This window comes from Galleria mellonella, unplaced genomic scaffold, assembly GCF_026898425.1.
Source record: "Galleria mellonella isolate WM207_F2 unplaced genomic scaffold, CSIRO_AGI_GalMel_v1 utg176, whole genome shotgun sequence".
In the NCBI taxonomy this organism is placed as follows: domain Eukaryota; kingdom Metazoa; phylum Arthropoda; class Insecta; order Lepidoptera; family Pyralidae; genus Galleria; species Galleria mellonella.
The window spans coordinates 1,762,619-1,784,239 of NW_026442019.1; the positions used below are offsets into that span (position 1 = coordinate 1,762,619).

Genomic DNA, 21,621 nt, shown 5'->3' on the forward strand with positions numbered 1-21,621 from the left:
TCTGTCAGACATAACACCCGTACATTGTTAGATTCTAAGAAAAGACTTAATTCTAATTCTTTGCTGGAGAAGCCACGAATATTTTGATGAATAATGACCATATCCTGTGGCTTAACCAATGTCGTAGATGTTAGTTTAAATTAACACATGTCACATTATTAGTATAATTACTAATATTACTAATTAAACCCGTTATACTACTTATAATGGGATCATAAATGTTATACGCTAGTAAACTAGCAATAGTCTTTTTTTGTTTTTTAGGAAGATAAAAATTACCTCCCGTCATATAATAATTTGTAACAAATTTGTTACTTTCAAAATAAAATATATCATTACAATGATATGTCATCGAATAAATTAAATTATTTATACTATAAATGAACTTATTCTGTTCATTAGTCAGGGATTGAGAGTAGGGAAATGCGCATAATAATATTTTACCTATACCAAGCTCCACTATATTATATAATGATTTTATTAAATTAACTATATCAGATTTACGCATATGCAAACAATTCCCTAACGCTATTACTAGGGTCGTGTGAATATCATATTTTTCATTTACTATATTTTTTATAATCTTATATATACCTGATCCCGGAAAACAATTATTTATTACTTGTTGCGAGAGGCAGTTCGATAATAAACTACCTAAATCCTTGCCAAATTCATCTGAATAAACAATTGTTCTCCTGATGGTTTCATGTACAGTGCTGCATTTATTTACTTTTGTACTGTTTCGTGTGGGTAAACATGAAACGTCTGGTTCCGTGACGGATGAGATATCAATGTTCAACTGATTATGGTGGGACGGTTGGATATAGTTATCAGACTCTGGTGAATTACAGTGACATCTATCCGTAAGAGAAACAAACCGCTCCATGTTGTAGTTACCTAATTTTATTAAATTATCCAACTGATCAGAATATTCATGTATTTCATTCTTAGCTGATTCGTATTTCAAAGATAAATTGGACAACGAGTTCTCTAATAGTTTAATTTTTTGTGATAATTCATCTATTTCTAAATCTTTGTTATATATTTTTTCTTTACAATTATTTAATTCTATTGATAAGTCAATTTTTTGCTTCCTAGTAATAATTGATTTTAAACACTTTTTATGACTTTTCACTAAATTTTCTGATTTTCGAATAAATTTATTTAATTTTACATATTTTTTTAACTTCTTACTACTATTAATAGGTACTTTATTAGGACTATAGGAGCTTGGTGTATTTGTCAAATCTATGGTCACAAGGGGCAGAGCAGATGTTTGATCACTAGTAGTATTTAACATTTCTGTATACAGATCCATGGTCTCGTTATAACTACTCAACCGCCTGTGATCCAACAAAGATTTATTTTGTGATTGAACTTCCTCAAGGTGCCGCTCTAGATGAGTGATTTTCTGCAATGCTGACTCATATGTGTCTCTGCACAGATCATATTTATTTACAATTTCTTGAAGTTTTTCTTTTTCGATATGTAGAACTTCAAAGTCTGTACTGATCTTCACTAGGTCATTCTTCAGAGCCACATATTTATCAGACATCAACTTAATTTCAAACTCACTTTCATCTCGTTCCTGTAATAAGGCCTTATTTAATTCATTGGATTTTTTTAACTCTAAGAGTGTCACCTTGAGCTTAGCATCAAGATCACATGCTCTGCGGGACATCATTTTTAATTATTATGTTAAATATCTACGAAACAAGACAACAATGAATATTATTCAATAGAAGAAATACAGTGTTGAAAGTGCGCTATTTCCCTTCAATAAAATAATACAATAAATAATTTAATAATAAATAAATAAATATTGTTAGTAAAAACTTTAAATACCAATACTGTTACAAAAAAAATAATTAATCTTATATATTACCACTACAGTAAATATGTCTTAATTTGTCATATGATATCTAGCAATGGCTATGGATTACTAATATTGTATTGTTATTTAATAAAATACATAAGTTTAGTTTCGCACAGCTATTTGGAATATATTATCAATATGATAATAAATAAATTTTATGAGCTGTAATTATTGCAATAATATTTTATGTTAGTGGGTAGTTTTTTTTTTTTTTTCCTCTCAACAACAACAACCGATCTTCACTATCGAATATTTGACTTTAATATTATTGTTTATTTGTAAATGGATATAGTAATAGTGAAGTGTAATAACTGTATTTAATTATTAAAGGAGTCAATAGAAATCCAAGACTTCTATTGTAAATTACCAATACTTTGACAGTTGGCGGTCCCACAAATTTTGTAACGTAGATTTTTGTCACAAAGAAATCACAGATTTACACACCAACAACAATCGACGTTACTTATGACCAAAACTCACTGATTATATACACTAGTATCGTTATTTCACAAGTAATAAATTAAAAACAATAAATAAATAAGAGCCAACTGACAAAGACTGTTATCGGCAGTGTTGCCAGAGAAAAAAAAAAAAAAAAAAAAAAAAAAAAAAAAAAAAAAAAAAAAAAGTTCCTCCCTGTTCGTTTGAGTAGCTACAGTGAAGGCAGATAGATAGTCAAGAATATTTATATCAGTATGTAACTCACTACTTTCTATGCCACTGTGTTAGGTTGACTGGAAGAAATCTCTTTTAGAGATAAGTTCGCCCTGGCGTATTTTGTTACTAATTTGTTATTATTACTGTATGTTTTAGTGCAATAAAGAATACATAATAATAATAATAAAAGATGGCGAGCACAGATAAGGATGCCATCTCCTCTCCTTAAGAAGGGAGATGTGAATTTTCTAGAAATTTAAATAATAATCTTTATTCACTACTCACAAAGAACTGCTTAAATTTGTGACTGTGTGTGACTATTTAGTATTTTAACTTAAAATTGTTAACCTTGTGAAAGTCATGTTTGCTATTATACGATGTATAAACAAAATATTTACGTTAAAAAGTTGTAGTTCAAATAGTTTAAAGTTACTTGCTCTTTATCTTTTGGGGATTTAACAACCAATTGTAATTTGTCAAACACAAGAATTTACGATGAAGAAGGTTATAGAATATAACAATAGAACATCTAATTTCTTATTTTGGATTCTAGTTTTAAATTTATTCTCATACATAATAGTTAAAAATAATATCTTGTAATAGATTGAACTCAAATTCAAATCAGCTTTATCCAAATAGACTTGTCTACAAGCACTTTTAATTTTTTTTTATGAATGCCTATGCATTATGTAGGTACTTTTATATGGGTATATGTCATTTCATATTATTATCGTTAAAGTAGATACAAACAATAAAATCATGTTTGCGGGTACGTAACCAAAATCCTAGTGTTTACAAATTCAAATGAAGTCTATACACGATTAGGTGTTACTGATAACCGGAAGGTAAACATTGTGTAATAACATTAAATATTCAAAACAAAACATTACGTATATGTTTATTTATTTTATTCGTTAATGATGTAGACTTTATAGTTTTATCATTAACGGATTGTTAGTAATGGGGTCTAACAGTCCCATTCAGCGTCACAATCGTTAAAATTCAGCATACTGCAGTCCACTACTGGATATACATCTCTACTGAGGTACTTATTATACTCAATTCTTTTTTTATATACCACTGAGGTGGCAAACAAGCATACGGCCCACCTGATGGTAAGTGTTTACCGTAACCTATGAACACCTGCAATACCAAAGGTATTACGCGTGCGTTGCCGACCCTGAAGGAACCTCTTTACCCCCCTTTTGAAGAACTTCACGCTGTAGAATCTTGGGAAAGCCTCAGCAGGGAGCTCATTCCACAACTTGAGAGTTTGTGGGAGGAAACATCTCTGAAACCGCGCAGTACGCGACCATTGAGGCTGTAGGACATGAGGATGAACTCCCTGTCGATGGGGAGCCGTACGATGGTAGAAAGTGGCTGTGGGCATCATATTGAACAATTCCTCTGAGCACAATACATTGTACATTCTGCTAATAATCCCCCCTGTTATATATACTCTGTTCTAGATATTAAATAAATAAAAAAAAATACCTAATACTTTTTCAAACAGGCGTGATAGATACCTATAAAAAAAATACATACATTCATGTATTTTTTATGCAACTTAGAATGGCAAACAAGCTAACGGCCCACCTGATGGAAAGTGGTAACCGTCGCCTATAGACATGAGCAGTGCCATGGACATAACAGAGTATACTGTTTCACCCATGATACTTCCCACGCGTTGCTATTTCTGATATGCATTTAATATTTTTTGTAGGTAAAACCACACAATTAACCACACAAACCAATTTGTTTCACGACTTCATTTACGTTTAATCATTATTATTTATTTTATTTTTAGTATATTAATTCTAAATTTGACCGTATGGTCCCGTCATAGAATAGGCCACTCCTTGCTTTACTATAGGTTTCGTAAGAGGCGACTAAATGAACTTAATGATAGGGGGAAGTGCAATGGTGTCCCTCTAAAAACATATCTGAAAGCCTAACTTCGTTTCTAACCAGCTTGTTTGCCATTCTAAGTTGAATAAAAAAAAAACAAGTACAACTTCCCAAAGAAATGACTGAAAACAGTGCCTTGTTTAAAGGACCAGCCTGGAAAGTAAGCTTAAATAATGCTCCCGCTGTGTCCCCGCCACGTTGGCAGAGGCGCCTGAGTGTCGCGCCCGCATCGATCCCGCGCGGCCCTGCTTCGCACTTTGTCAATAACAGCTGGCTCCGACTGTTCCTCGTCCTCCCCACATGTACTACTATTGCTCACACTTGATACTATTTACTATCTAGTTAACCGTGGCTTTGTCCATCTAAAATAATGCGGAATCAACAAAAAAGCTGACCGCCCAACCTCGTGGAAAGTAGCAACCGTTGCCTGTAATCGTGAACAGCCATTGTGCTCATGGTACGAGTCTAGCGTTGTTATTCCTGAAGAAGGGCTTTCTTATGTGAAATGTGAATGTACAGGGTACAGAGGAATAACACCTGAGTCCTCAGGAATGGCGACGCATTTGGGAGGGGGTATTATGGACGAAACAGTATACTCTGTTATGTCCATAGTACTGTTCATGTCTATAGGCGACGGTTACCATTTTCTATCAGGTGAGCCGTCAGCTTGTTTGCCATTCTAAGTTGCATAAAAAAATGTCATGAGAAATTTTTATAGCCCTCCTGATTGAAAGTGGTAAACTGCGTATAGGCTCAAGTAGATATTGCAATAGCATCATCATCATGTCAGCCTTTAATTGTCCACTGCTGAACATAAGTCCCATAAGGCGTGTTTTGCCAGTAGTTGCCACGCTTGGCAGGCGGTTTGCAACCGCAGTCAGGCTTTGGTGATATTTAAAAAGGGACGCTGCTGCCCATCCCTCGGCTATAAAGTTGTCTTAGTCATCTATTAAAACACCCACAGTAGGAAGAAAAGGCCCATTTCCTGCCGAGATCACACGATAGAATGATGGCAGATATGTTACAGGGTGCGGAAAGAAATCTCATAGTTTTTAGAAATGGCAACGCATGAAGGGTGTCACAGTGCATTCTGACATATCTATAGTACAATTAATGTCTACAGGCGACAGTTGCCACAATCCATCAGGTGGACAGTCAGTTTTTTTTTTTTTTTTTACTACACAGGGGGCAAACGAGCATGCGGCTCACCTGATGATAAGTGACTACCGCCGCCCATGATCACCCACAACACCTACGGCATTGCAGGTGTGCTGCCAGCCTTTTAAAAAGGAATATGCTCTTTTCTTGAAGGTTATGTTGTCGTATCGGTTCGGAAATACTGCTGCTGGAAGTTGATTCCAAAGAGTGGTTGTGCGTGGGAGAAAGTGCCTTGAAAAACGCACGGTGGAGGACCGCCACTTGTCCAGATGGTTGGGATGAAATTTTAGTTTATGGCGGGTTGTACGATGTTGTTTGTTTATCAGTTTGTTTGCCATTTAAGGTAACTTAAAAATATATGCTAATTTCATTTAGTCAAGATTGATTTTGCGATCTGCAATGATAAAGTCGCGGAATTTCCCGCGGAGTTGGACCATAAACAGTGTTTACAAGTAATAAAATCAACATGAAGCTTACTGTCGCCGGAGAATGACGTAATGTATTTTGGTAACTTTGATTGTGACGTGCTACAACAGGGAGACTGCTGTTGATTGCCTCTTCAAGTAATATAAAGGAAAGGTCGAAATCCCAGTCGAATACCAAAACTATGCATACCAAGATAAGTACAAAGAATTGGGTTTTGTTTCAAATCTTATTGAACTTTCAACAATATCAAAGTAAATATAATTGTTCTTACCTATATTCATTTGGAATGCAATTTCAATTGATAAGAACAGGCGATAACTTCAGCTGTTGCTTTTTTTTTAAGTGTATTCTGTAAATTTTGATTTCGGGCGAATACGAACTGTCAAGCAGTAGCAGGTCATAAAAAGTATAGTCTTAGCGGACAATTATAACAAATTAATATAATAAATCAGTTGCAATGACCAAAGGTGACCAGTCTCTACAGGTAGCTCCCGTTCACGAGTATGACGTATAAGCCAACCATATTTTAAAGAGCCCAAAACCCCATACCATGTCCGTTAATTACCACCACCATTTGTGTTTATTTATCTATCTATATTTCAAGAAAGTTTTAACGCCAGAGAGAAACTACGCATAAAATTTTTCTGCTTTTACCCGTATTTCTGCCATGAAACAGCTGTGCTTGATTTATTTTAGTTTGAAAAGATATGGTAGTAAAATACGTTGCAAGATATAAAGGCATAACACTATAATCTTCAGGAATGGCCACGCATGAAGAATATCATGGGCGTCACAGTATATTCTGTAATGTCAATTGTTGATCATATTTACAGGTGATTTGCCGTGTGGTTCCAGCGTAGAATAGGCTACCCCTTCGTTTACCGTGGATGTTATAAGAAGCGACTAAGGGAACGCAAGTAATGAGCAGCAGCGTCCTTCTTAAAACATCTTCAAAACCAAACTGCGGTTGACAATCCTCCTGCCAAGCGTGGCAACTACTGGCAAAACCCCAAGAGAGAGGGGATGTGTTCAGCAGTTCAACTATTCTGCTGATATGATAATAACATAAAAAAAAGAAAAGATACAAAATTTCTTGCATTGCTGCAGTGTCTTACTACACGGCGTGGTTTCTAACGACCTCTGTTAATTAAATTAATAACAGAACGGGAAGTGTCATAGAACACAGACGAACCAGTTAATTGGAACACGGCGAATTCAAGGTCGGTTGTAACTACCAATTTAAAATATTTAACGACTTCGAACAGAAGGTTCTTAATTCAGTTGGATTCTTTTTATGTTGGTTACCTCATAACTCTAATTCTTTTAAGTAAAAATAAAATGTGTGTATTAACAAGGGCCCTCACAGGACACTGCAAACTAAACAAGCATATGGCCCAACTAGGATTATGCCCAAAAAGTGTTCGCAGATTTTGTCATCACGAGGAAGAAACGCCGCAGCATTGGATGTGTGGCTGTAGCCCACTAGTACATAAACGATATATCTGCTTTGGAAAACACACTCTGTATCCTGAGGTGATAAAAACATCGCTACAGAGAACATCTTAAAATTCCTATCATTGATGGGAATTCGCAGCGAACTTTAAAGAAGGGCGAGTACAAATTTTAAGGTTATTCTGCCAATTATAAACTAATTTGGAAAAAAAATCTATCAGAAAGGATATACTTGTAGATTGGTCGGGTAGAAATTTTAGCAAAATCGATTTAATATTTTAGTTTTTAAATAAAAATAACTACTGATTTTGTCACAAATGAAGTCGCTTTTTGTGGGAGATGATATATATATAATAAACCATTGAATATCGTTGTAGTTTACGAAACAAAATAATCTGAACCCTATGATACTTTTAAGTTTGGAAATATGAAATTTTGTGATAATTGCAATATCATAACTAATTCGAAACATATACTTTTTTAATTCTCACAAAAGGCAAGTCGTTCGCGAGCTAAGGCACGATGAATTTCTTGTGTCATCAGAAAGATAATGATGTCAATATAACAAATCCGTTTTCATTTTCTGCCCCTAACACTAATCAAACACGCCAACCTCCCCACTCGATCGAGTGAATGCCCCACCACCACGCATGCGCGGGCCGGCACGCCCTGAGCCTCCGCTCTGCTAGTAGTATCAGCCAGCCATTACGTGAACTTGCGTCGTGTTACACACCTCTCACCATATAATAGTGAATGTGATAGCGTGATAATGATGGTTACAAACCGTGATGAGTGACTTCCGTGATAGAATGGATGGATACGCAGCGTAGTTGGCAGGGAAATAAAACAATCAGGTAAGTAGGTCAAACGTGATTATCAGACATATTACGTATTGTTGTGTTGTAAATAAACACTAAGTATAGTATGAAGACATGCGAAGTTTTTGTAAAATAGGTTTCTAAAACGAGCGTATGGTCTGTAAAAAGAAATAATATTCACGGTTATAATACACGATGGGGTAGACGGAAATATACGTCGACTGATAACATTTTGGTTTGCTTTTTACGCCTTTGTCTGGAATTTCGTTTGTATCCCTGAATAATGATTAAAATTATGCAAGGGATAAGGGATAGAAGCAGCAATTCACTGAAGGTGAGATAGACACATTCTGTACTATTATGAGTCTCTCTCTCTTTCTATTTAAGAGATTCCTCTTGTAGCAACTAATTTATGCATTCTCTTCCAGCCAGCTCTATCCCAGGCCATATCTTTGACCTCCCTATACGACATGACACCTAATGTTTCCTTTATCTGTCTCTATGTAGTTATTTCTCTGTCTATATATAACTATATAGTCGTATGCAAACAATACCTCTTTTCATCAGCTAAATTCTTAATTCAAGTTGTATAAACAATGACTTTATCATTCATCATTTCAGCCATTATCTGTCCACTGCTGGACATAAGCCTCCCCCATTGACTGCTATAAAAATGGTCCTGAGCCACCTGCTTCCACTGACTCCCTGTAGTGTATTTCAGGTCGTCACTCCATCTAGTAAGTGGGGAGGGGTTGTCCTACACTGCGTTTGCCCGTACGGGGTCGCCACTCAAAAACCTTTCTTCCTTAACTAAACAATGACTTAATTCGTGACAAATCTAAAACAGGATTTTCCGATTTGATAACAAAAAAATATATCAAAAACGGTTCCGAATTGACAAAAACAAGCTGTGTGGAAAGGCATTGTTAGTAATGAGGCTCTAACAGCCCCATCAGGTCGACCTCCACGCAGTTTCCCCTGAAAGCCAACGTGGAATTCGTCATGATCGCCTAATTGACCTGCGGGTCTACCATGAAATGAAATTCCGAAATTTCGGACTTATTTTCGTGTTTTTGTTCATACCAAAATCGGACCAATAAATGGAGTTTAACATTTCGTTCGTCATACATCCTATCATAAAAGTCCAAAGGAACGACATTTTAACATTTTTAATATTTCCAAAAGGCATGTATTATGTAATTTTAACATCAAATTTCTATTTCGTTTGGCTCCAAAATTTCGGAAAACATTTGATGGTAGGTCCTCTGTTTTCATCCTCATTTATCATCCTTCACTGGTGTCCGGTCAACGTATAAGCGTCAAGCGGGGTTACCATTCTACGTACCATATATAGTCACCCATTAAAAAAACATAAAATTGCTTTTCCGAGCTGGTTTCTAGAAAAGTAAAAATTTATTAAAAAAGAATTAGCACACGTACACATATATAGCTAGCAATATATAGTTTTTTTTAATTGATGATAATGGAATGGTAACCTCACCTGCGTTAACGGTATACGCTGGCGGAGCACCAGTGAGAGATGATAGGTGAGAATGAAAAGGCAGGTCAGTTAGCCCATGGTGATGAATACGTTTGAAATTGATGGTTTCCAGGGAGGACCATGTAGAAGTCAACCTGATAGGGTATATTGCTAGCAATGGGACTGGTAGTCCACATTACTAACAAACCCTTTCCCCCAATATATCCTGTTAGTTAGACCTCCACGAGGTTCCCACTGGAAATTTTTTTTTTTAATTTCTGATGAATACGTTATGATTACCCATTTGATCTGACTTCAACCTGACCTATCATCTCTCACTGGTACCTGATAGCGCAGGCGTTGTTACCATTCCATTTTCATCACATAAAAGGCTCTTCATCAAATCAAGTCATGAGTTAAATATAATATAATCCCATATATAATATAAACATATATAATAAAATCGTAACTGGTCGCTGTCTGTACATGGAAGATATATAAAAAAAAAACTATTATAGGAAGGGCTTTATGCACATAATAGAACCGAAAAAAATGCCTGTACGTTTGTGCACGCTAATCTCAGAAATGGCTTAACCAATTTGAATTTACAGGGTACAGAGGAATAACACCTGAGTCCTCAGGAATAGCAACGCATGGGGGGTATCATGGACGAAACAGTATACTCTGTTATGTGCACGGTACTGTTCATGTCTATAGACGACGATTACCACTTACCATCAGGTGGGCCGTCAGCTTGTTTGCTGTTCTAAGTTGTATAAAAAAACAAAACAAAAAAAAGAATGCGATTCTCACTAATGCGTTGCGGTTTGCCCCCCTCAACATTTAGTGTTTGTTTTATTTCAATCGGTTCATAAATAGAAAAGTTATATAAATCTAAAGAAACACACATAGAATGCTATAAAAAACCAAGCAGTTGAATTGGCTAATACTTTTTTTTTATTATAATGTATTGATTTTCGAAAATTCTGTGTACTCGTGCGAAGCCGGTCGGATCGCTAGTTATAGTTATGTTACTTCTCTTAGTTTATTTACCAGGATCATATAGGTATCTATATTGCGTGGTAAGTATGTTAGAACTATACTATCTCGCGTGTTATCGTTCACAAATGTCCCAAATTATTTTGTTTTTAATGAAGACGGCGCATCAAATTAAAAATAATAGCAAGTAATTTATTTATTTTATTTTACACTTTATTGCACCATTTATAGAATAGTAAATACATTTAACTGTAATGAGAAATGATACAAAAGGCGGCCTTATCGCTAAGCAATCTCTTCCAGACAACCTTTGGGTAGAGGACATTGAGAAAAGAATGAAAAACAGGTATCATAAAATTTTATTTTAAACTCCTTTTTCAAAAAGCCAATTGTGAATATGTGTATTTATATGTATAGGTTTATTATTGTTTATTTATGCATTATTATTATTATTTACATATGTAAGTGTATACAGTTACTTAGTTTTTTTTATATTATATGTTTTATACAGTTTTAACTTGGTATTATTGAGTTTTATCAATAGCTGTACGGTTTTACCTTTGAACATTTTATAGTTTTCTATCAGCTCAAAGGTTGACTGTAAGAGATCCCTCTATGGAATAAGTCCGCAATTTTTTATTAAAAGTTTTTTTTAATATGTATGTACCTATGTACAGTAAAGATTTTATAATACAATACAATAATTAAGTGTACTATTTTTTTTATGAGACGAATATTTGTGGAAAAACAAACTATTTTGATTTAAAAACTAAACTACGAAATCGATTTTGATAAAATTTCTATGAACCAATCTGTAAATATATCTTTTCAGATAAAAAAAAAACAAATTTCCCAAATCAGTTTACATCTGACGGAGTTATGAGATGAATCAAGAACCTTCTTCATTTTCAAGTTGGTTGAAAACCCATTTGGTTTTAGTAGTTTACTGGTGGTAAGAAAATTAACTTCGTAAAGGTAAAGTCGTTTACTTGGGCACCTCATGTTTGCCTATGTGAAATGTGAATGTACAGGATACAAAAGAATAACACCTGAGTCCTCAGGAATGGCAACGCATGGGAGGTATCATGGGCGAAACGGTATACTCTGTTATGTCCACGGTACTGCTCATGTCTATAGGCGACGGTTACCACTTTCCATCAGGTGGGTCGTCAGCTTGTTTGCATAAAAAAAAACTTATAGGAAAATTAATTATAGTTATTATAATTAGGCGGTTACTGTACGTGTATAATGAATAGTGTTTACATTAACCACAAATACTCTGACAGCACTAAATAGGCATGATATTGTTGAATCGGTTTCTCTGGAGTTTCCGCTGCGCGTACGGGCAAGGTTATAGCATAAAGTACTAATAATAAAGGTACATGAATAAAACACACTGCGATAAACGATCGTAATACGCAAATATTGGGGGGAAAGGGATTGTTAGTAATGGAGACTAAAAATCCCATTGCTAGCAATATACCCAACCAGGTCCACCTCCTCGTGGTTCCCCCTGGAAACTATCATGGTTAATTCCTGTTGAATTCATCATGATGGACTAACTGGCCTGTCTTCATTCTCATCTATCACCCTTTACTGGTGCACCGCCAGCGTATCCCGTTAGCGCAGGCGGGGTTACCATTCCATTTTCATCCACCAAAAAAAAAATACGAAAATATTAATTTATACTTTGTTTTCAACCAACTTCAAAGAAGATTGTCAATTCGGTTATATTTTTTATGTTACCAGAGGGAGACATTGTACAAAAGTCGTTTTTTTTTTTACAACACAGAGGGCAAACGAGCATGCGGCTCACCTGATGGTTAGTGTCTACCGCCGCCCATAATCACCCACAACACCAGTGGCATTGCAAGTATGCTGCCGGCCTCGTTTGCTTGGGCACCTCTGTCCTATTCGTGTTTCTACTGTGAAGCAGTTGTATTTGCATGACTGTGTTTCGGTTTGAAAGGTGGGATGTACATAGTACAGAGAAATAACATCTGAGTCCTCAGGAATGACAACGCATGAGAGGTATCATGGGCGAAACGGTATGTTCTGTTATGTCCATGGTACTGCTCATGTCTATAGGCGACGGTTACCACTTTCCATCAGATAGAACATAGTCTGTCTGATCATAGTTTAGGTCTCCCTCGGTAACTGCAGCCTTCCACTTTCGCATTGAACATCAGAGGGCTTGGCATGAAATGGTTTCCGAAATTTCGGGCCCGAACGAAACACAAATTTGATATTAAATTTACATAATATAAAACTGTTTAAAAATAATAAAAAAATAATAATATAAAATATCGTTCCGTAAGACTTTTACGGTAGGGTTTAAACGAACCAAACGTTAAGCTCCTTTTACTAAGCCGATTTCAGTATTATCGAAAACACGAAATTGAACCCGAGAATTCGGAATCTCATTTCATAGTAAACTCCCTGATTCGTCGACCTTTTATCCGATATCTTTTCCACGTGCTCGAATCAATTCTTTTTGCCTTTTATCCTATACAATGTTCTCACCTCAACCGCATTTCGTCTACTTGTATTGTTTTTGACACACATCCAAATCTCGCAACCATACAAAAATGTGAAGACAAATATGGAATTATATCTATGACAACTGCGCCTTTTGGCTTAAATTGTGGCTATCAAATAGCTTCTCTAACATAAGCGTATTTAAGGGAGTCCCGTTGGGCGGAACCCACACCAGAATTGTCCGGTGCCTATCCTAGCGTATGAGCGGCGCTTTCAACTATGCGCAGAGACATGTCTGAGAGAGCAAATGAGAGAGCCAGCTTCCTTTAGAAAATAGTCTTATATACGCCAAATTCGAAGACGAAGGCCTCTAACTAGTGCGTGTTACCAGTGATGACCTATGAAACCTAAACAAGGTCCTACACGATTGCCCGTATGCAAATGCTTCAAGTTACTCAGCGAGCTATGGAGAGGGCTTTGCTCGAAATGTCTTTGTGTGACAAAATCCGAAATAAGGGTATCCGCAAAAAACCAATGTGATCAACATAGCCTAAAGAATAAGCAAGCTGAAGTGGCAGTGGACTGGTCACATAGCTCAAAGAACTGATAACCGATGGGGAAGAAAGGTTCTTGAGTGGCGATCACGTACGAGCAAACACAGTAAAGTACGAGATCCCACTAGATGGAGTGATGACCTTAAATACATTGCAAAGAACCAATGGAAGCAGGTGGCTCAGGACAGTTCCTTATGCCAGTCTATAAAGGACGCCCATGGACAAATATCAGCTAATATGAATATGAACTCCAATTTCTTCATCTCACCATTCACTCTATTCCCAGCACTCACTCTTTAATTGTATATCAGCGCCATATTTCTCATCCTTATTTCAGTAATGATTTCTTTTTGTATTTTTACTATGTTTATTACTATAAGTTTTTGCAAGGAACAAGTAGATAGTATTTGTCTATCTATTTATCCTAAAAATGGGAAGTCTCTATCCGAAAATTGTTAATGTTCTTTTTTTAAATCGCCACTAACTTCGCCATTGCAACGCAACTCGCCATTCTAACGTGAGTGTTTAACGTCGAACCCATTTCCTCGGGTCATTAACTTATTATGTCAGCTCAATTAAACATTAGCAATCAGTTACATTCCAGTAGAGCGATCGACACTTATTCAGTGTACCAAATAGTCCTCATAAACTATTCTTGGAGGGGGAAAGGGATTGTTAGTAATGGAGACTGAGAATCTCATTGCTAGCAATATACCCAAACAGGTCGACCTCCTCGCGGTTCCCCCTGGAAACTATCATGGTTAATTCCTGATGAATTCATCATGATGGGCTAACTGGCCTGTTTTCATTCTCATCTATCACCCTTCACTGGTGCTCCGCCAGCGTATCTCGTTGGCGCAGGCGGGGCTACCATGCCATTTTCACCCATTTAAAAAAAACTATTCTTGGAACACTGTAACTTCTTACTATATAATAATAATTTGTAGCTTAAGGCGAGCAGAGAGCGTGATACTCAAATGAATCACTATCTTTATCAATACTATTATTAAATATATATTTTTCTTCAAGTACTTTCCCTGAAGAAACTTTACACCCTCTTTGAAAAACTGTAAATTCTAGGGAAAATCTCGGATGGATTCGTTGAATTCAATTGAGCTCATTCCACAGCTTGGATTTAATTTCGATCAGCAATCAAGTTTCTAAGAAATATAAAATCTGATATAAAAATTTATTCGCTATGTAAGATATAAAGCGGATTCGTGATCGGAACATATTGTTTAGCCGGGACACAAAGGTACTATTAAAATAAAAAATGAACCCATTTTGACGAAAATCTCTATGGGATTCTCTATGGGAATGTGCAAATATATTCTCTCAGACAAAAACAGATTTCAATCTCAGATTACAATTGACGGAGTTACAAGGTAACAAACATAAAAAAGTAGAATTAAATTGTTAACCCCTTTCTTTTTGAAGTCGGTTAAAAAATCTTTCATGAAAATTGACTAATTTAATTTAAATCATTTAACCAGATTTATTTTTTCAAAATCCAATCATTTTCAAATCTGATCATTTTGTCCAAAAATCGTTTGCTTGGGTGCCTCCGTCCTATGTATCATGGGCGAAACAGTATACTCTGTTATGTCCATAGCACTGCTCATGTCTATAGGCGACGGTTACCACTTTCCATTAGGTGGGCCGTCAGCTTGTTTGCTGTTCTAAGTTACATAAAATATATACATATCTGTCTCTCATTAGGGTAGGCAGAAACAATGGAACGCCAAATGCTTCGATTCAAACAAACCTTTTTCGCTTCTTTCACATTGATCAATCTTTCTCAATCAGTCAATATATAGATGCAAATGAATAGATGCACACTAAAACTTATTTTCAAATGAATCCTTCGTCACTAGTCTTATTTACAAGTTCTATTCTTACGTAAGCGAGCCAACAATGCTACGAATGCAGCACAATATCCTGACAAGGTATCAATAGATTAATCTCAAGTGTAACCTATGCCCCTGTCCGCTTGATAAGCTCATTGTTGACGAAGATAATGGCGTATAATTAACAGTGCACTGTATTTACAATTTGATAACAAATGTCTACACAATTATTGTATTTTTTTCTTTCCTTCCGTATGACAACTAGGTATGGAAACGATAGCACAATTTCCTTTCAATACTAGGCTATCATAAGGGGTCAGAAGAACAAAAATGAATACATTGATACTAAATCTCAAAGTAAACTATATCTGTACCAAACTGCCTTCTAGCTATATAGCTTTAATCATCGTAAAGTCGTCACGATAGACTAAGTAATCCGCTTTCATTCTCACCTATCATCTCTCACTGCTGCCCCACCAGCGTATACCAATAGCGCAAGCCGGGTTACCATTTCATTTTGTCCCATAAAAAATACGCAAATTATAGGAATTTGTATGATAGAGACGAAGATAAATACATAGATACTCTTGTTTCCTCCAAAAGATTACAATAGTAAACTTATTATAAATATAAATAATTGCAAGAAATAATCACAATGAGAAAACAATGGGCGACCTTAATCAATGCTAATAAAATGTAAAAGCGATCTCTTCCAGGCAACCTTTAGATGGAGAGGACGTAGGTATATGTATTTGTTTTGACAGCAATTTTACGCGACATACGCGATAGAAAACTGAGTCTACAATTTCACCCAGTAAACATACAAGTATCTCTTTAATAATATTAGATTCTTTAATAAATGAATAATACTTTTGTGAAATTCAATTTTAAAAATGGTGACTAGGATGACCCTTGGAGAATTCCAAAGCCATCTTTTCTCTACTACGTACAGACTTTATCGGTCAAAAATTATTTTTCGGCAGCTGTGCTTTTCCTGATCATTTCTTCAAGGACTCCAAGCTAAATTTTTCGATTTCCATCCACATTTCAGAATGCAACCGACGATCAAGCCGACGTGGCTGTCTTGGCCGGGCTGGGATGACGCCCGTCGCGAGCACATGGATAGATATCACCGGAGACGGATGCGACTCACGCTGCACGACCTGAGGGACCTCCAGCTGCAGGCGTTCATCGATTGGTCTCACCTGCCCAGGCAGGAGATTGCTGTGTACACGCCAAAGCAGTTACGACATCTGATCAGGTAACTGGATCCATTTAAATGTAAATATTGTTTTTAATATATTTTATTTTTACAAAATAACTATATTTTTGTGAGAGTTATGGAAGATAGAATAGCAACCCCGTCGACGCTATCACTTTACCCTGGCGGGGCACCAGTGAGGGATGATAGATAAGGATATAACGCAGATCAATCTAACCATCGTGACAAATTCATCAGATATTAATGCCGAAGGTTTCCAAGGAGGATCGCCTAAAGGTCGACCAGATAGCGTATATTGCTAGAAATGTAGCCGCTAATCCCCACTGCTAGCGATCTTCTTCCCCTAGTTAACTAATTTTGGCCCAGTTTTAAGCCACAAACAAAAGATTAATGGATTAGCGTGTATTAAGTATGAGTGCTTGTCGTAGTGTATGTATAGCCTAAACGACTTGACGGAGGGGGGGGGGGGAGGTATTGTTAGTAATGGGGTCTAACGGCCCCATTACTAGCAATACACCCTATTAGGTCGACCTCCACGTGGTTCCCCCTGGAAACCATCGTGGCTAATTCTCGTGCAATTCATCACGATGGGCTAACTGACCTGTTTATTCATCGTCACCTATCATCCCTTACTAGTGACCCGCCAGCGTATACGGTTAGCGCAGGCAACGTTTATGCAACTTAGAATGGCAAACAAGCTGACGGCCCACCTAATGGTAAGTGGTAACCGTCGCCTATAGACATGAGCAGTACCATGTACATAACAGAGTACACTGTTTCGCCCATGATACCCCCCATGCGTTGCCATTCCTGAGGACTCAAACGTTATTCCTCTGTACCCAGTAAATTTACGCCATATCAATAACATATACAAAAAGTGTCCCATACTAGGCAAAAGGAACCGGCTCAGCTGATGCTGTGAGTGTCCCAGCGCAATGTGAACAGCTGCACAGCGCTGGTTTTGATGATAGATACCTAAAGTATAAGATTATGATAATCCCTGTGCATATGATTATTTCGAGGCTGATCATATACTAATTTATATCATCATCTTCCTATCCTTATCCCAATTATTATTATGGTTTTATACATATTACAAAGAGATTTGAAGAAAGTTTATAGTTTTACGACCGGCCGCCAGCCTGACGTCAATTTTCTTTGGGAATAAATATCTTTATCTATAAAAAATATTTTCAGATTGGAAAACAGCAATGGTGGGAGAAGTGGCGGCGCGTTCCCCACATCGGAGGGCTCCTGGCGGCAGGATCGGTACTCGCTCGACGCGGGGCCGTGGAGTATACCCGACCTTCAGGTAGATTTGCACTATCTATGAGTCTTGGTACAAAAGAGTCTAGCTCATCTATATTTATGTTGAAACAGCGTCTAGCATGTGTTCTGGGTATAAAGGTACAATTATAGTATCATTCCTAATCTTGATAACCGTCGCCTAGACACGAATAGAACCATGGACACTATAGAATGCACTGTGATGTAGTAACCCTCGTCTGGTGCTATTCCTGAGATCTCAGTCCTTAAACTGAAACACAACTGTACAGGTGCAGCTGCTACGCGGCAGACACATGAATAGGACAGAGGTTATTTTTTAATGGCTTAAAAAGGAATGGTAACAACGCCCGCGCTATCGGTATACACCGACAAGGCACCAGTGGAAAATGAGAGATAAGAATGAAAGCAGGTCAGTTGGCCCACCATGATGAATTCAACAAGAATTAACCATGAAAGTTTCCAGGGGGGACCTTTGGGGCGTTGAGGTCGACCTGAGAAGGTATATTGCAATCAATGGGGCTATTAGACCTCATTACTAACAATATCTTTCCCCGCAGTAGGATAGAGGTAGCCTATTTATCTTGGGCGCATTGTACGAGCGCGAGTGTGTCGGCAGCACATGCAGCTGGAGCCGGCGGGTGGTGCGGGTGGTGCGGGTGGTGCGGGTGGTGCGGGTGGTGGTGCGGGGGGCGGCGGGGCGGCGGCGGGGCGGCGGTGGGAGGGCGCGGCGCGCGGGTGGGCGGCCGGCGCCGTGCTGCTCGCCGTCGTCGTGCTGCTGGTGAGGGCCATCGAGAAGTGTCTCCACAGGAAGTTCATAGGTAAGTAAGCCCACGTTGAATTTACTGGGCACAGAGGAATAACATCTGAATCCTCAGGAATGGCAACGCATGGGGGAGTATCGTGGGCGAAACAGTATACTCTGTTATGTCCATGGTACTGCTCATGTCTATAGGCGACGGTTACCACTTTCCATCAGGTGGGCCGTCAGCTTATTTGCCATTCTAAGTTGTATAAAAAAGAAATCAATATGGAGACGAAGTAAACGTTTACACTAAAAGGGCATATAATAACACACGAAAAGAATTCGAATTGATAAATTACACGCCGACATAGATCAAACATATATACGGTGATGTAAACCTCTTTCATCTAAAACTACCTACATTCTAGCAAAATAAATTAACTTCATTTCATTTCAAAAACTCAGTCATTAGTAAAGCCGATCACTGTTTTCTAACTCTCATTTTTTTATTTTTTGTCGCAGGAAGGAGACGTCGCTCGGAAGAATGGCCTACGGCTAATGTTTTGGCTACTAGTAGTGAGTATATCATTAAATATTAAAAAAAAAAAGTACTTTAATAAATAAAAACTGTAAATAAAATCAACGGAATCGCAGACTGTGCAATTTTTATTTCAATTACTTACCATACGGTATAGGAAATTAAACAGAAAATTGCATGTAAGAATATTGATTCTCTGTTCCTTTTGCTTCTTCGAGAAAGGACTCAGTGTACAGATGGATAATTTTTCCTTCCTATTTAAGTATATTATACCGACGTCGCTGGCAATACTTCTAGTATTTAATATAAACTTTAACTTTCAGATCAACCACCGAGTGATATAAGTATTCCATCTGATATGTTACACTCAGAGAGTAACCAAGATGCTATAAGTAACGACTTACCTCCGCCTTACTCCGAATGTGCCAACACTGTTTCTAACAGCAATATTGGTATCAATAAGATATACCACGAGGAGCCTCCGCCGCCATACTCCGCTTGTTACGTAGCATACTCAAACCCTAAAGACGGCATACCTTCAGTACATTTTTACAACAGACGGAGGGAAAGTATGTTTCAAAATAGATTAGATGCTGGCCACGCCAGCAATCAAATTATTGGACATACCACTTGTGCAAGTGAAGCGTTAAAACCTAATGCCGAAAATGTTGGTTGTGAATCGAGTGATGCAAATACTGAATTCATTTTCGAGAACGGTAGAATAATAGAAAGAGAGGGATATGTGAGACGCAGAGAAGAGAATACAGATGATGCAGTTACAACGAATGTTCAAGAGGATACTCAAAATGTTGGTGCGAATCAGAGTGATCCTGATGTACACGTTAACGTTATATCGGTTAATGAAACAAACGCAGTATCCGTGTCTGAAACTGTACTCCCTGTATAGAGATAGTCACACAATAATAATTAGGAATTAGATACAATACGTGAAATAGCTATGGTTCTATTGTGTGATCCTTATAATAGCGACGTAGTTATTTTTGTACATTTTTCCAAGTTCAGAGAAATAACATAATCTCATAGTATAAGTTAAAGATATTATAGTAAGTATTTAGTTTATTTCCAACCTAATTATAAAATCTCACAACCAAAGATTTATAGTAGTTTCCCTAATAAAAATAATGTAGCTCATTTTCTACACATTATTAGGTTAGTGATAGCAAACGACACACGAGTACAATGTATTTGTAGCGCAATGTAGAACGTTTTGACAACTCCCTGTAATGAAATAAAAGACCTTACAATGCTTACGTATTCCGATATATTTTTAAAAATAAAAGAAACAAGTAAAGTGTTCGTGCTTTATTTTTACATTATCACTACATAAATGTTATACGATAAGTTCACTTACTAATAATAACACTGTTAAATAGAAACTTAATTATAAATGCACATTGAGCTGGCTGCAAAATTCTATATTGCAATATTTATACATACATATTAAAAGAACGAAAAATCGTTGTTTATTTCACGCCATGATATCTAACAAATAAGCTGGATTATATATGTAAGAGATCTCTTCTCCACTTTCAGTACAATATAATATTTTGGTATAGATATATCTACTTACCAATACAATGTTACTAACTAAAACAAATACCTACAGTCTTACATTCACAACGTCGACATTAGCACCAATTGTTTAATTAATGATTACAATATTATACATCTCGTCTTAATACTTCGTCACTATGCTATTATCCGAATTGATATCAAATCTTTCTTTGAATTTCTTGAGAATATGCTTCAATCAATGAATATTAGCAACCGAAATTAGTATAATACTCTTTAAAATACCGAAATTTTCTTATTAACGAATATTAGAGAATTATTTTAAGTCTATTTATGATTTTTGTTTGTATTCAAATTCATTTCTTTTGCATAACTATAAGTATGGAACCGTTTCGTTGAATCTTAAAATATATTATACTTGGACGACAAATTTATTGCTAATACCTACAAATCTACAATTCATTAGTGTGCCTACGTCTTACGTATTTGGCAAAGTAGTCTGGTCTCCAGCATTTGCAAGAGCCGGGAACAAGGAACCAGTCGTAGTACATACGAAGCTGAAACAATCAAAAAACAAACTAAATACCTAATAAAACAATGACAACAAACAGCAAGAACTCCTATTACACACCCAATATATTTTTGA

At 36.7% G+C, this 21,621-nt stretch overlaps 2 protein-coding genes across 4 annotated transcripts in view; one reads left to right on the forward strand and one right to left on the reverse strand.

Annotated features, from left to right (window-relative positions):
* Nucleotides 1-8,104: 8,104 nt before the first annotated feature.
* On the forward strand, nucleotides 8,105-20,759 carry LOC113513938 (uncharacterized). 2 transcript variants are annotated; one of them, XM_052893502.1, is made up of 6 exons: nucleotides 8,105-8,331; nucleotides 16,705-16,914; nucleotides 18,073-18,187; nucleotides 18,779-18,980; nucleotides 19,427-19,480; nucleotides 19,766-20,759. In XM_052893502.1, exons 1-6 carry the CDS (start codon nucleotides 8,291-8,293, stop codon nucleotides 20,347-20,349), a joined length of 1,206 nt encoding a protein of 401 aa, XP_052749462.1. In that variant the 5' UTR covers nucleotides 8,105-8,290; the 3' UTR covers nucleotides 20,350-20,759. The 2 variants fall into 2 exon arrangements, with proteins under 2 accessions (XP_052749462.1, XP_052749463.1); XM_052893503.1 differs by lacking the exon at nucleotides 8,105-8,331 and adding an exon at nucleotides 11,704-11,726.
* Nucleotides 20,751-21,621, reverse strand: part of LOC113515812 (uncharacterized) — a 42,583-nt gene continuing 41,712 nt past the window's right edge. For both annotated transcript variants that reach the window (XM_052893501.1, XM_052893500.1), the window contains one exon: nucleotides 20,751-21,532. In XM_052893501.1, coding sequence (XP_052749461.1) covers nucleotides 21,428-21,532 — 105 coding nt within the window. In that variant the 3' untranslated portion in view covers nucleotides 20,751-21,427. The remainder of the gene's footprint in view (nucleotides 21,533-21,621) is intronic.

Bases quoted from the DNA above. Each gene is read 5' to 3' on its own strand.
- LOC113513938 (XM_052893502.1), top strand. From the start codon at position 8,291: ATGGATACGCAGCGTAGTTGGCAGGGAAATAAAACAATCAG. The intron at 8,332-16,704 runs GTAAGTAGGTCA...TCCACATTTCAG, and splicing joins CAGGGAAATAAAACAATCAG to AATGCAACCGACGATCAAGC. The intron at 18,981-19,426 runs GTAAGTAAGCCC...TTTTTGTCGCAG, and splicing joins TCTCCACAGGAAGTTCATAG to GAAGGAGACGTCGCTCGGAA.